At 50.9% G+C, this 14,168-nt stretch overlaps 1 protein-coding gene across 5 annotated transcripts in view; it reads right to left on the bottom strand.

Moving 5' to 3' along the window:
• ASTN2 (astrotactin 2) overlaps positions 1 to 13,648 on the bottom strand; it is an 813,615-nt gene extending 799,967 nt beyond the window's left edge. For 4 of the 5 annotated variants that reach the window (XM_053921242.2, XM_053921245.2, XM_053921243.2 and 1 more), the window contains exon 1: positions 13,040 to 13,648. In XM_053921242.2, coding sequence (XP_053777217.1) covers positions 13,040 to 13,481 — 442 coding nt within the window. In that variant the 5' untranslated portion in view covers positions 13,482 to 13,648. The remainder of the gene's footprint in view (positions 1 to 13,039) is intronic. The other variant, XM_024562418.4, reaches the window with a different exon arrangement.
• Positions 13,649 to 14,168: the final 520 nt, after the last annotated feature.

The raw sequence follows: 14,168 nt of genomic DNA, 5'->3' as shown, positions 1-14,168 counted from the left end.
TTAAAAGGTACACAGACCCACCCACTCTGGGATTTAGCCCCAGGGAAACATCTGGAAGGGTGCCAGTCGCACAAAGCAAGCACTGGGCAAACCTCCAGAAGCCAGGCAGTGGCACTGTCCCCTCTCCAAGCCCTCCCCCCACACAGAGCCACAAAGCAATAAAGTGGGTTGCCCTAGCCTGGCAATTACCTAACGCTGCCCCACACAATTTACAGGTGCGTTTTCTACAATAGGCCACACTACTAAGACAGGGAGTCAAAGCAGCTCTACCTAATACACAGAAAGAAACACAGGAAGGCTGCCAAATTGAGGAGACAAAAAAATATGGCCCAAATGAAAGACCAGAACAAAACCCCAGAGAAAGAACTAAATGGAACAGAGATAACCAACCTATCAGATGCAGAGTTCAAAAACACTGGTGATCAGGATGCTCAAAGAACTAATGGAGTATAGCAACTAAATAAAAAAGACCCAGGAAGAAATGAAGGTTACACTAAGTGAAATACAGAAAAATCTACAGGGAACCTGCCGTGGAGGGGATGAAGCCAAGATTCAAATCAATGATCTGGAACATAAAAATGAAATAAGCGTTCAACCAGAGCAGCAAGAAGGAAAAAAAAATTTTTTTTAAAAAGATAGCATAAGGTGCCCGTGGGGCATCTCCAAAGGTCCCAACATCCGAATCACAGGGGCGCCAAAAGGAGAAGAGGAAGAGCAAGAAATTGGAAACTTTTTTAAAAAAAAATAGTGAAGGAGAACTTCCCTAATTTGGTGACAAAAAGAGGCATACAAGTCCAGGAAGCACAGAGAGTCCCAAAGAAGTTGGACCCAAGGAAGCACACACCAAGATACATCATAATTAAAATGCCAAAGTTTAAAGACAGAGAATATTAAAAGCAACAAAAGAAAAACAGAGTTACCTACAAAGGAATTCCCATAAGACTGTCAGCTGATTTCTCAAAAGAAACTTTGCAGGCAAGAAGGAACTGGCAAGAAGTATTCAAAGTGATGAAAAGCAGGAACCCACAACCTAGATTGCTCTATCCAGGAAAGCTACCATTTAGAATGGAAAGGCAGATAAAGTGATTCCCAGACAAGATAAAGCTAAAGGAGTTCATCATCACCAAGCCATTATTACATGAAATGTTGAAGGGACTTATCTAAGAAAAAGAAGATCAAAACTATGAACATTAAAATGGCAACAAATTCACAATTCTCAACTGAATCTAAAAAAAAAAACAAACTAAGCAAACAACCAGAACAGGAATAGAATCACAGATATGGAGATCAGGTGGAGGGTTATCAGCTGAGAGGGGGGAGGGGGTGCAGAAATTAAGAAGCATAATTAGTAGGTACAAAATAGACAAGGTGGTATGAAGAACAGCATAGGAAATGGAGAGGCCAAAGAACTTATATGCACAACCCATGGACATAAATTAAGGGGGGCACTGTTGGAGGGAATGGTGGTACTAGGTGGAAAGGGGCAAAGGGGGAGAGGTTGGGACAACTGTAATAGTATAATCAATGAAATATATTTTAAAAAATAAAATAAAATATGGCAATCCTACCAGGGGTATATGAGCACTCAGGCAAAAACCAAAAAAACACCACCTTTATCTAAGCCTGGGAGGGAAAAGAGAAGGTTCCTCAGAGGAGGTAATAGTAAGCTAAGGCCAGGAATTGGCCAGGTGAATCCAGGACGAGGAACGCATTGCAACCAGAGAGAACAGCATTTCTGTTCAGATGTCAGATGGGGGGCTCATGCCTGACTTGCAAGTCGTCAGTGAGGCTACAGCATCAAGTGTGAATGGGGATGTCAGAAGGCCAGGCTGAAAAGGTACACAGGGACCACTTCACCCAGGGTCCTCCAAGGAATTAGTACACTTGCTAAAACACAGGTTCCCAGGCCCCTCCCCGGTGACTCAGCAGGTCTGGGAGTGGGAACCTGGGTGGGTTCTAAGGTGATTCTGAGGAGCTGCTAACACCAAGAGGAATGAGGCTAAATCACCTGGGAGTTTTCCCAGGAGCCTAGGAAGTTGCTGCTGGCTCTTGCTTGAAGAGTGGCTCAAGTCTTGAAAACAGTCACCAAGGGAATCAGAGGAAAGGCAGCCTACGGTGAGTGTGCGGCCTTCTGCCGGGACTCACGAGAATGGGGATCTATTTGGAGGGAAGGGGCAGAGCCAGAATATCTGTCCAAAGACCCGCCGGGCTCCGGAGCTGTAGCGCTGCGCCTGGCACCTGGCTCCCATTTGCGTGACTGTCTCTCGGCTGCCTGCAAGCCGACCAGACGTCTCCCCTTGCCTTTCCCTGCCGCCCCGCCCCCTCCCCTCCTCCTCCCACAGCCTCCGCTGAAATGATTCCCCCAAATACAGCTATTACTGTGACTGGAAATCTCTTTACTGCTGATTCTGCTAATGGAAATGTTCCTTCCCTTTTCGGCTGCTTGCAAAGCCACTCGTGACTTCCCTGGGCGCCTGAGAGCAAGGCTTTGTCAGCCTGCCGCCACCAGAAGGGAGAGAATCCTGTCCCGCCTGCCTCCCTCGACGCCCACCTGCCTTAGACTCAGCCTCTAAGAGCCTCTCTGTCCACACTGTCCTCAGACAACCCCGGAGCCCCCCGCTTCCCCAGCTCCTGGAGAACAGCAGAGATCAATGGTCAATTTCATCCTATTTTGCCTTGCTTGGGGGGGGGGAGGGGGAGGGCAGCAGGCGCCTAAGCAAAGCAGGCTGCAGTGGGAAGAAAGGGGAAGGGAAAGGCAATTTGCGTATATTATTTATTCATACCTCCATCTCCTTATCTCCTTTCAAAAAAAACAAAAAAAACGGAGGGGGTGAAATTCCAGGTGCTAAGAGCACAGACTGTGGACGAGACTCTGGATAGGTACACAACTATCTCTATAAGAATCATAGATGGTGTAGTGTAACCAAACATTGCATACTGTGCTGGGCACTGCCTAAAATATAGCTTGCCGTGGGCGTTCCAAAAATAATGATCACAGAAACGCAGAGTAGTGATTACTATGTTGTTTTCGCTTTCCTGATGGGCAACAGAGGCTCTGAGAGGTGGCGTATAGTCTACAGTTAGCAAGTTGTGCTTCAGGACTCGAACCCAGGACTTTTGGTTATCACAGCTGGCACATGTTCCACCCTAGCACACTGGCTAGAGACAGGTGCTATGAATTACCTGTGCCACATTCAAAGTGGACTTCTCTTAACTAGGTAAATGAGGGTGTTAGGCTGGATCTCAAAGGCATTATTTTACCCAGTTCTGATACTATAGGAGAAGTGCACACTATTTATTTGTAATTCTACAGCATAATATATGTAAATATGACATATTATTATATATATCCCATATGCATAGGTAATGTCACAGAAATCCCATTTTCAAGATGGGAACATAAAAGCTGCATCGTGCTGCTAAGAAGCACTGGGCGGACCAAGCTAAACCTTGGGCTAGAGCAGAGGAGTGACAGGAAAGTGCAAGTAGGGGCTGTATCTCAGACAACCGATGACTTGACAATTTTTGGAAATAAAATGTAGAGTTTTTGTAAGGACTAATTCCCAAGTCTCCTAGTAGGACCCTATACCTAGCCCAGGGTGGGAACTCCCTCAGCATTGGGGAGAGAGGGAAGTGGAAAGGGGAGAAGGAAGGGAGGAGAGGTGGGGGGGTGAGGAAGAAAAGGAGGCAGAGAATCAAGAACGCACAGGGATAATGAGTAGCATCTAGAGAAACTGAGACAAGGCGCCTGCTGCACTCCTGACAGATGAGTGAGGAGATGCTGAGTCAGCTGCTGGCAGCAGGAAAACAAGGTGTCGGGTCCCTCAGGTCTGGGAGGCTGCTGCGCCAGAAGTTCCTGTGTAAGAAACATCTCTAACTTCTTGGTAATGAGAAGAGGAAGAGATGAAAAGGAAAACGGGTTGTCGAAGAGATGAAAACTCAAGAACATTCCTGGTTCTGTGCAGTACGGGAGGCAGAGAAAGCACAGGTTTGGGAACCAGGCAGAACTGAGTTGGACTCAGCTCTGCTGTGTAATAGCTCTGTGATCTTGGGCACGGTCCTTAACTCCTCTGAGCCTCAGTGCTCCCCTGTGACATGGGACAAATCTAATCTGTCCTTTGACATTGTGGAAAGGATAAAATAAGATAACACATGTACCAGCACAGCATCTGGGGAATAGTAACTATTCAATAAATAGTTGCGGCTTTCATAGCCAACCCCATGCCAAAATAATAAAATCTGGGAATATCGACTCCCCTCATCCCCGGTGGCCTGGCTGCCCAAAACATATTGGAATAGGAGTTAAGTAGATTGGTAACTGGTGCCTTGCTCCCCCACTGCCTTGTATGGGTGACCTCGATTTCCCCATCTTCCCCTATCTTTGTATAGAAGGGTTGCATTCAGACCATGTCCTTAGTCTACCATTTACAACATTTGATGATCCCAGAACCGTGGTGTGGGTCATCTCCTGCAATATATTCAATCCCTCTGTTTGCCACAATACAAAGGTTCCAATCCCTTATCTGGCTTCCATGATTCTCAAGATAACGTCTTTCCTCTAATCAAACTGGTCCCATTCCTCATCTGATAAGCATCACAGAATAATACGAAGGTAACAAAAAGTAGAGGACATGGCTAAGGGATCCCAGAAGAGGGAAGTCTGTAATGGAAGAGAAGGCATTCCAGCTTAGCCTTAATGATGATGAATGGAATTTCCACACCTCTCTGGTTTTGCTCAGTATGGATTCTGGGATAATGCTTGGCAATCCCAGGGTTCTAGTCATCTAAGATGCCAAACACACTTGAGTCATCACAGACCCAGAGCCGAATGAGGTATGTTCTCTGTCTAGGCATCCATAGGCAAGGTAGGAAAAAAACACCTAAGCTCTGCTCTCATTCTACACCAGGCCAACATCATCTCACCTGGACAGTACAGGCCTTCCTGCTTCTATCTTTGCCCTGCTACAGAGTAGCCTGAGTAATTCTTTTGGAACATAAGTCAGATATTGACACACTTTTTGCTTAAAATCAGAGTAAAAGCCCAAATCCTGACAGCAGTCTGTACGGCCCTATGCGACTCCCCTAGTCCTCTCCTGTCCTGTCCTGCCCACCCCTTGCTCACCCCACTGGGCAGCACAGGCCTTCTTGCTGGCCCCTGAGCACTGCAACCATGCTCGAGTCAGGGCTCTGCCGAAGCTGGTCTCTCTCTGGAACGCTCTTCTCCTAGATGCCTTCTTGGCTAACTGCTTCATCACCTTCCAGTCCTGATCCAATCCTACATTCCCAACAAGCTCTTCTCCCTCTACCCAGCTTAATATTACAACGGATCTCTTGCTGCAAAGATTTCCCTATTTTTTGCCCCTTTTCATAGAATTTGTCACCCCCACATGTTACATAATTTTCATATTTATATTATGACTTTTGCTACTGTCCTCTCCCCACCACATAACACACCTATGTGCACACAGACAACTGTGCACAAGCACACACACACTCCTGGATATGACCTCTCGGACAGCAGGAATCCATGCGTTTTGTTCTCTGATGGGTCCTAAGCACCTACAACAGAGCCTCGCACATTGTAGGTGCTCAGGGACCATTGCTATCCTAATCTTCCCATTGGTAGTGGGTGCCAAGGCCCACAATATTCAACGTCAGTGTGAAGAGGTCAGGAAAGACTTCAGAGATAAATTGCCATTTGAATTCAGTCTTAAAAGGTTAAGAAGGAATGTTCCCAGGGTGGGTGGTGCAGTTATAGAACAAGAGGGAAGGATTCTCAGGGTAGGGCAGTCTGAGCAGAGTCTGACCATGGACCTTGTACCAGCACAAGGAGCTTGTACTTCGTACTAAGAACTATGAAGAACCTGTGAGGTGCTTTCGGAGAGGATAGACATGATCATATTTGGGCCTTTAATGAAACCACTCTGTCTGCAAGTACAGATGATGGGTTCGAGAGGATGAGGGTAGAGGCACAGACCAGTGAGCTGACTGTGAAATCTTCCTAGAGACAGGTGTTGAGGTCTGACCTGCCAGGGGCTGTGACAATGGGGACAGAGAAAGGTTTCCTCTTCGTGGTTCAAACCTTAGCAGTTTAGAACATACAACATCTTTGTCGATTTCTGACTCACAGACTGAGCTGCTTGCATGTGCCGGTAAGGAAGCTACAGATATTTCAGTCCTGAATTATGCAGTCACTAATACTTCCCTCCCATCCAAAGGGAAATGCTAATGGGGGTCGCTGTCCAAAAGCACTACAGAGGACAGCGAAGAGCCAGTGAAAGGGGCGGGCCAGCCATGGGGAGCAGAGCAAGTCCTGACAAGCACCGCTGCCTGCCTCCCTCTGGGGCAGCAGGGCTGCATGCTCTGCTGGAAGGAAAGAAAAACCAGCTCGCTTGCTATATAGTTAATCTTCTGTTGCCACTAGCTGGTCAGTGTGAGAACTCGGGAAAGTATCAGCTCTAAAGGAAGTAGCATCCCCGTAACACTGCTCCCCCTCAAGGTTATATTCCAATCTTTCTCTCCTTTCCTGGAAAAGAGCAGGCTTCTGCTCACCCCAAAGGCAGCTAGTGAAAGGCAATGAGGATTCCTCCTCCCCGCAAATGAAACTGACCAGCTCAGGTTCTGAGGAGGGATTGGAGCCAACCAGCTGGATACTAGGGCAGGAGAACAAATTCAACTTCCCTACAGATATTTTTCTCCATAGATTTGGGAGGTTTTGCATTTTTGGTGTTTGCAGGGGGATGAGGAGAAGGTGGTACATTTTATGATGTGCAACTGAGCTGCAGACACGGAGATGTGTTTAAACCCAGAGCCATGGATTAGAAGTCCGGTGTGGTGATGGGAAGAAGCATGGGATGGGATTGAAGGGCCGTGGGATGGAGTTTGAACTGCTGGTCCCTAAGTAGCTTCTTCACCTTGTCTGGGCCCCAGTGTTACTACATAAAATGAGGAGCGGATTCAATGAGCTCCAAGAGTCTGTCACACTGTGAGTCCCTCAGTATTGATGGTTGTGGTGACAGTTTTCATGACTTTGCCTGAAGAAGTCACTGTCACTGTACATCCTTTCCTCCCTCCAGCACACGTGGTCACACCATCCTATGTCAGCTGAGGACTCGTTTACAGTAAAGCAAGGGGGTGAGGAGGAGGAAGCTTTGCCTGCCAGAGGTCTCGTCAAACCTGCTGCTCACTCTGCTGTAAATGAAACTTATAGATGATCGTACGGCCTGAGGGCTCAGCTCAGGAAAACCATCTAGCTCAGGGTCACTTCAAAGTCTGCAGAGCTGAGCCATCTCAGCTGGTGGAAATGACCCCCGGAACCAGCAATCTGGCTGGCCTTGACCAAACCTGAGCCTCTCCCATGCAGCTGAAACAAATCCTCCTTTCTCCCTACCCCATTACCCTCTTGGTAACAGAGTTCTTTCTGTGGGTGGGCCATACATCTCTCCCTGCCCTGAGTCTTAAATAGGTTTCATCAGATTTGAGCTGGGAAAGGGGTGGGGAGGGAGTGAGAGAAGAGATTGGAAAGAGGAAAAAGACTCAGATTGAAGACTAAACACCCCTCTGCCCACTCCCAGGGTCCTTATTTATGTCCCGGAAGCCTGGAGCATCAGAACAGTGCTACCCAAATACTTTATTTAGTAGTAAGAGACCTGGTGCCCAAATAACATACTTTTTTAAAATCTAGCTTTGTTTGAAAACATCAAATTCTCTCTATTATCCACTCCAGAATCTCTCCCTCACACACACACATAATAAAAATACTGTTCTGTGGTCAGAAATCTCTTCAGAAAACCCAGCTTTGTATTCTTTGTATCCGTTCTTCCTTCCTCTTAAGGACTAGCGTCAACCTGTGAATCCAACCAGAAGCCAAAGAGGGCAGGTAGCCTGTGTATCTCCTGGGCTTAGTCCTTCCTCCAAATGCCTGTCCAACGCCGTACAGTCTTTGCTTGAAGTCTTCCCCCACATGGGTCCTACTATCAGTAAGGGTCAGAACGCTGGATTGTTGGACAGCTCCCCGGGACATACCCTCCCGTGGGGTGGAACTCTCTCTCTCCCCTCAGTATCTGTACCTTTTGAATATTCCTTTAAGCCAGACAAGAAAAAAAAAAAGAACACATTCCTCCTTCCCTGTTGACATTTGAACACAGCTGATCCAGTCTTTTGCAGACTACTCTTCTTAGGCTAAACTCCCTGCTTCTAACAACCCTTCGGACCTGGCTCCTGGTCCCTCACTCCTTCCAGAAGCTTTCATTTCCAGGTATTCATTCTTGTCTGCATTTTAAGGAATCCTTGTAGACCTGACCAGGTTGGCATTCCCGACCATGCCTTTCTCTCGCATGCAGGCCAAACAGCTTCCTGCAAAGAGCATCCTTTTGGGACAGATCTTCAGGACACTGCCCTATCTATCTATCCGTCTAGGTGCACATAAAAACACACAGGGTCAGGCACAAACAACACCCCTTTTTCGTTACAAAATCATAGGCATGTAATTCTGTAACATAACAATATCACACTCAAGCACACCATGTGGCATTGTAGGTGAAATGTTCAAATTCAAACTATAAATTATCACACCCATATCATTACCCTACCAACCACACTCAAGCAGGCCTTACCTCTGCCGGACCCTGTATGACTGGATGGCTTTTCCTTCTTCACATGCCCTCCCACAAATGCAGGGCACAGGCCTCACCTCAGTCATGTATATGACAAGGCAACTTAGTAAGACGTTTTGACAATGAAGGCTTGTTCAATTTTATCTCTTTCCCCCACCGTTTTGCTAAATCAAGGTAAAGAGACCAGCCTGGCCACTACCAAGCCCAGGAAGAAGGATGTTGTTTCCCTACCTGCAGACATGAAAGCTAAATCCACAAGCAAACTCCAGGGCTGCCTGGGGGCAGATGAGGACTGAGTGGTGCAGGTTCACCTCAGAAGCCCTGCACTGGCAGTTGCTCCTGTTCAAGTTCTTCCTATTCAATCCGTCCTTCCCAACACCCCCATGTTACCAGCAGAGCAAAGGAGCCCGAGAAAAGCAAGGGGAGCGAGTCAGAGTGACAGAGTAGGTCAGAGCAGTTCAAGTTCATAGAATCTTTACACCTAAGGATTATTTTAGGGCTCATCTACCCACTCATATTACAGCGCAAAGCACTGAAACTCTGGGGGATAAATGACTTCTTCAAGGTCACTGTGGGCCCCAGCTGGATTTCCAGATCCTAACCAACAGTAAGTGTACAAGCTCCATTAGACTTTTCCACTTCTCCAGCATATTCTCCAAGGCCTCACACAGGATGTTTCCTGTCCAGGAAGTGTCTGCAGCCTTCTCCCAGAGATGTCTTCCCACCCTGGTGTCACTGAATGTGATGTCACCCCCATCACTCTTTGGCACCATTAAATCCAACATCCTTTGACATCCTAGGAATCACAGAACTTTAAGCTGGCAGAGTCACTGGAGGTACTTTAACTCATATCTCACGTTCAAACTCCCAGATTTCAGCTCACTTATGCAGCTGAAGTTCCTCTAGAGAAAAGTTCTTGTCATGTTGCTGATTGCTATATATCTCTCCAGAATGCAACACCATGCCATTGATACATGTATAACCAGGACCTGAATGTGTATTTGGCTCAGGATGCCCATTTAGCAATTACCAAGAATGTAGGTGTATGGTAGACCGAGATTCCAATACCAAGTCTGCCATTTATACACAGTCTCACCTTAAATTAGGTACTCGACCTCTCTATGAATGCTTCCTAACCTGTAAAACAGCAGTGCCCACTCCATGTATTTTATGTGAATTAACAATGACAGGCAAGAGTACAGCTCTCAGTCCCACATTGCTATTCCTTGACCACTTTCAGTGAAACGCACCTTGCCAACACCATTGACTTATAATCAGATTCTAAGGAAGAGCCAAACACAGAAACTTGGGGGATCTTTCACCTGGGACGGAAACTTTCATCTACATAAAGCAGGCTGGCACATGATGGGAAGAATGGAAATATGAAGAGGAGGAGACCTTCACAAAAGTCATTGAAGTACAAGCATGATCAATAACATAGCCAATAACTGCAACAGCAGTGGCACAATGGAGGGAGGGAGGGCCAGGCATGTAGGTGACTTTGGTGAAAAATGATGGGAGGCAATGTGAGAAACTTCACACTGAGTTTCCCCAGTTGGACTTGAGTAAAATGGGAATTCTACCTTTTATTTGTTCAATCACCCACACTTTTTAATGCCAAGAACAGTTTACTACCACCAGCTCAGGCCCACAACCCAAAGCAGCATAGCCAGAGGGCTTTGGCAGTCACCATCACCCCCTAGTGGTGGCTCCACATACCCCACAATTGGCAGGATTTGGCATTTACTGACTGCATGCCCAGAAGTGGCATGTGCCATCTCCAAAGTCCTTGAACTCCTGAGTTAGTAGTGGAAGACTCGCCCAAACCAGCAGACACAAATACTCAGCTTTTAAACAAAGAATGTTTAAAAGGTCTGGGGATGGGATGGGGCTACCTCAGGACCCTGAGGAACATATGGCCATAAATGACTTGTAGCACCCCCCAACAAACAGCAGCCCTCATTTCCAGCCAGCCGGGGCCTCCCGGAGCTCACTGTGCACTCCATGTTTACATGCAAACAGTGGGAGACCAACACAAATAAAAAGCCCACGTCTCCCTACACAGCTCCTGCTATGCTTGGCCATCTGGTAACTACCTCGCTAGCCAAATCCCAGGGAGAGGGGGTACTGTGAGCTGCCAGTCCAGGGCACTGAGGGGAGGAGGAGATGGGAACCCAATTCCCCACATGCATCCAAAAGGGCTAAGAGCCCACAAAGAGGGCAGCACCCCGCCGCTCCACCACAGCAGGCGTTCCCCAGCCTCCAGGCTCAGCCACAGGCACCAGGGAAGGCAGCGGCTCCAAACGGAGGGAGCCAGGAGATTCTGGAGCTAACTTACAGGTCCTGGGGAAATCTAGGGGAAAACAGATTTCCAGCTCCTCATTCAGCTCCTTGCTCAGCTTGTCCCATTGTCTCAGTCACTCACCCCATCTTGAAATCCAAATTTTAAAAAGGCAGAGATTGCCAGCTCCAGGAATTTGGGGGCAGTTCCTATTAATGGACTGGACTGGGTCCCTCCGCATTTTGGGGGAACTGGAATGCTCTGGGGTCCTCACTACCAAGTAACGCCATATCCAAGAACTCATTTGACCAATCATTTAGGGAGATTTGCACTCCTGCCGTCTCCGGACACCCGGTGCAGAGAGATTGCAAGGGTGATAAAAGAAGGCTGAGATTGAAAGTGGTGTGAAATGGACACCCTCTCTGTCCCCTTCGGGGGAGCACTGAGAGTCATCCCTGAGCCCAAGGTTAGCTCTTCACCCTACAGAACCGCACCTCCACCCTCACACCCTTCCTTGGGAATGGGCAGCCCCACAGGTGCACACGTGTATGCCTGAGTGTATGTGTGTGTGTACGTGTGTCTCACCCGCCAGACTCGCTGCCTGGGAAGTCCCCTGGGAACCTGCAAGGCGCTCTGCCGCCTTGCCTCTCAGAAAGCTCAGAACGCTCGGATTACAGCCAGCTGGGGACAGCCCAAGGGCCAGAAACCCCAGGCTCCAGCTCCCAGCACGAGAGTGCCTGGCACTCGCTCAAATCTCCAGAGGCAGCCAGCATGAAAGGCAAAGGGTGGCGGGGGTGGGGAAGTGTCACAAAAAAATACATTAAAAATATTATGGCTCCCAGGAGCGAGGAGTCTCGTCCACTGATTACTATTTGGGGCTTCTCGGGCAAGCAAGGAGTTAACCTCAGAGGTCCCACCGAGATTCGGAAGGTGCTCACCGAGAAGGCCCATCACCCCAGCGATGCTTGAGCTAAGCCGGATCCGAGAAAGCAAGGACCCGGGTAAGGAGAGTTTGGGAGTCTCCAGGCCAGCCCCCACGCCATCCAGGAGACAGTGTTGACCAGACTCCTACAACCAATCGCGCCCCGCGCCCCCAAGAGCGGAGGGGAGAGTGAGCGATCGGCGAGCGCTGGAGAGCGAAGGGGGAACAGCATTTTTGTAAACGCTCTCCGAGATAATTAAGCTATCAATTACCCGGGTGGGAAATCAGCCGCGCTTCCCACAGCTCCTCCGAAGGGCCGACTCCTCTGGGATTCGCGCAGGGAACCAGCAGGCAGCAAGCTGCTGGCGAACTTTCTGATTAACTTTTCCGTGTAGGCCCCCATTTCCAGCCCCACCCCCACCCTGTCCTCTCCCCGTCCATTTTCTTGCCTTTTAGTTATTATAATTAGCCCAGTGAGTGAGATGCTAGGGCAAACCTGCTGCCAGCTGGGAGGGGGGTAGAAGGGCGAATGTGACAGCAAGGGCGGGGGGGGGGGGGGGGGGGGGACCAGACAACCTGAAAGTGGAGACCTGGGGCTCGGAATTCCAGTCCTTAGACATCATTCAACGCTCCCCTGCCGCACTTCACAGATGACCAAAACTGAGGCCCAGAGGGGAAGCGACTTGGCCAAGGTCACCTAACCCATTCGGGAACTCAGTCTACGAGGGCCGGTGATTCCACAAGGAGCTTCTCCCCTCCAGTTCTCGGGAAAATCCATCCGGAAGAAGAGGGCCAACAACTCCGACGCGAGGGCGAAGGGGCGGTAACCGCGGGCGTTAGTGACATTGCCCAATGGACCCACACCTGGCTTCGGGGCCGGAGACATCCCCGGCCCTAGCTCGAGCGTACTCCGCGACATGGGGTTTGGGGCGTCGGGTACGGACCGCGGCAGAGCTCAACGTCTAGACAGAGAGACACAGACACAGGTCTCCGCTGCGAAAGGGTTGGCACGCCCCCAGGCACCCGCCACGCACTCTCCGGGACCTCCTGCCCCGCACTCCTTTCCAACCACCTGTACGCCCTCCGGGCCCCTCAGCTGCCCTCTCCCAACCCCTCTTCGGGCAGCCCCGGGCGGGGATCCCCAAGGCGCCCCCACCCGTCTGGCTTCACTTAGGGCTCGCGGTTCCTTGGGATCCCGCGTGTGTAGGCGCCCAGCCTTACCGAGAGTGAAGAAGGGTAGCTCGGTGTTGTCCAGGTCGTCCTGCACCGCGATGCGCCCCGGCAGCTCGTTACGCACAAAGAGCAGGAGGCGCGACTCCGCGGTGGCGCCCGCCGAGCTGGCGGAGCCCGGGGACGCGGCGGCAGCTGCTCCGGCTCCGGCTCCGGCCCCGGTCCCAGTCCCGGTCCCGGCCCCGGCGCGGGCGCCGCTCCAGCCGAGGTCGCTCTCGCGCAGGGCGGGCAGCGTGGACACCGTGACCGTCTTCAGCCGGCAGGGGCTGTCTGGCCCCCGCGAGGCAGCGGCGGGGGCGCCGGCCAGCAGCGGCGGCGGCGGCAGCAGGAGCAGAAGCACCAGCAGCGGTGGCGCCGGGTGGAAGCCGAGCCTCGGCCACCCCCAGAGCCCCGAGCTGGGGCCGGGGCTGCGCCGGGCGCCGGCAGCGGCCATGGCGGGCGGGGCTGCGGTGCTGCGAGCAGCGGCCGCGGCGGCGAAGGAGGAGGAACCAGTGGCAGCGGCGGCGGCGAACGCCGGAGCGAACCAGGACGCCAGAGCGAAGGAGCCGTGGGAGCCGCGCGCCAGCAGCCCCCAGCTCCCGGCTCCGCCTCCCGCTCGGCCCGGCCCGCCCCCCCGCGCCGCCTCCCCGGGCCCGCCGCCCGGCCCTGCTCCGGCTCTCTCGGCAGACCCCGAGCGTTTAGGAGGCTCCGCCCGGCCTCCTGCAAATCCCAGTCGCCCCCCTCTCCTTTCCCAGGATCCCCCAACGCCACTCTCACAACGTTCGTGAGCCGCCCCACTGATCTCCAAATTCCTAAGACTTAGAGACCCGCTCACGCCTCCCCCCAAGCGCCCCCTTTTCAAAGCGACTCACGCACTTGTACCCCACGCCTGGCTCAACCCAGGGGCTACACCTGGGGGCGCACCTTAGTCCAGCTTTGCTCCAGGCCCCGCCTTCTTGAGGGAAGAAGGCGCCTCTGGATAGCGAGACTTAACTTTATCTCCCCTCAAGCCCAATAACAAGTCCTGTGCCCTTTTCTAGTTTCTGAAATAAATTCCTGTGGCCTCAGAGCCTCCTCCCCACCCATTTGCCCAAAACTCTTGCAATCACTCTCTCACCACCAGGACCCCACCCCTCCCCTT

The sequence above is a fragment of the Desmodus rotundus genome, chromosome 1 (assembly GCF_022682495.2).
Source record: "Desmodus rotundus isolate HL8 chromosome 1, HLdesRot8A.1, whole genome shotgun sequence".
NCBI lineage: Eukaryota > Metazoa > Chordata > Mammalia > Chiroptera > Phyllostomidae > Desmodus > Desmodus rotundus.
The sequence above is the reverse complement of the archived record's forward strand: the minus strand, read 5'-3'. Positions and strand labels throughout refer to the sequence as shown.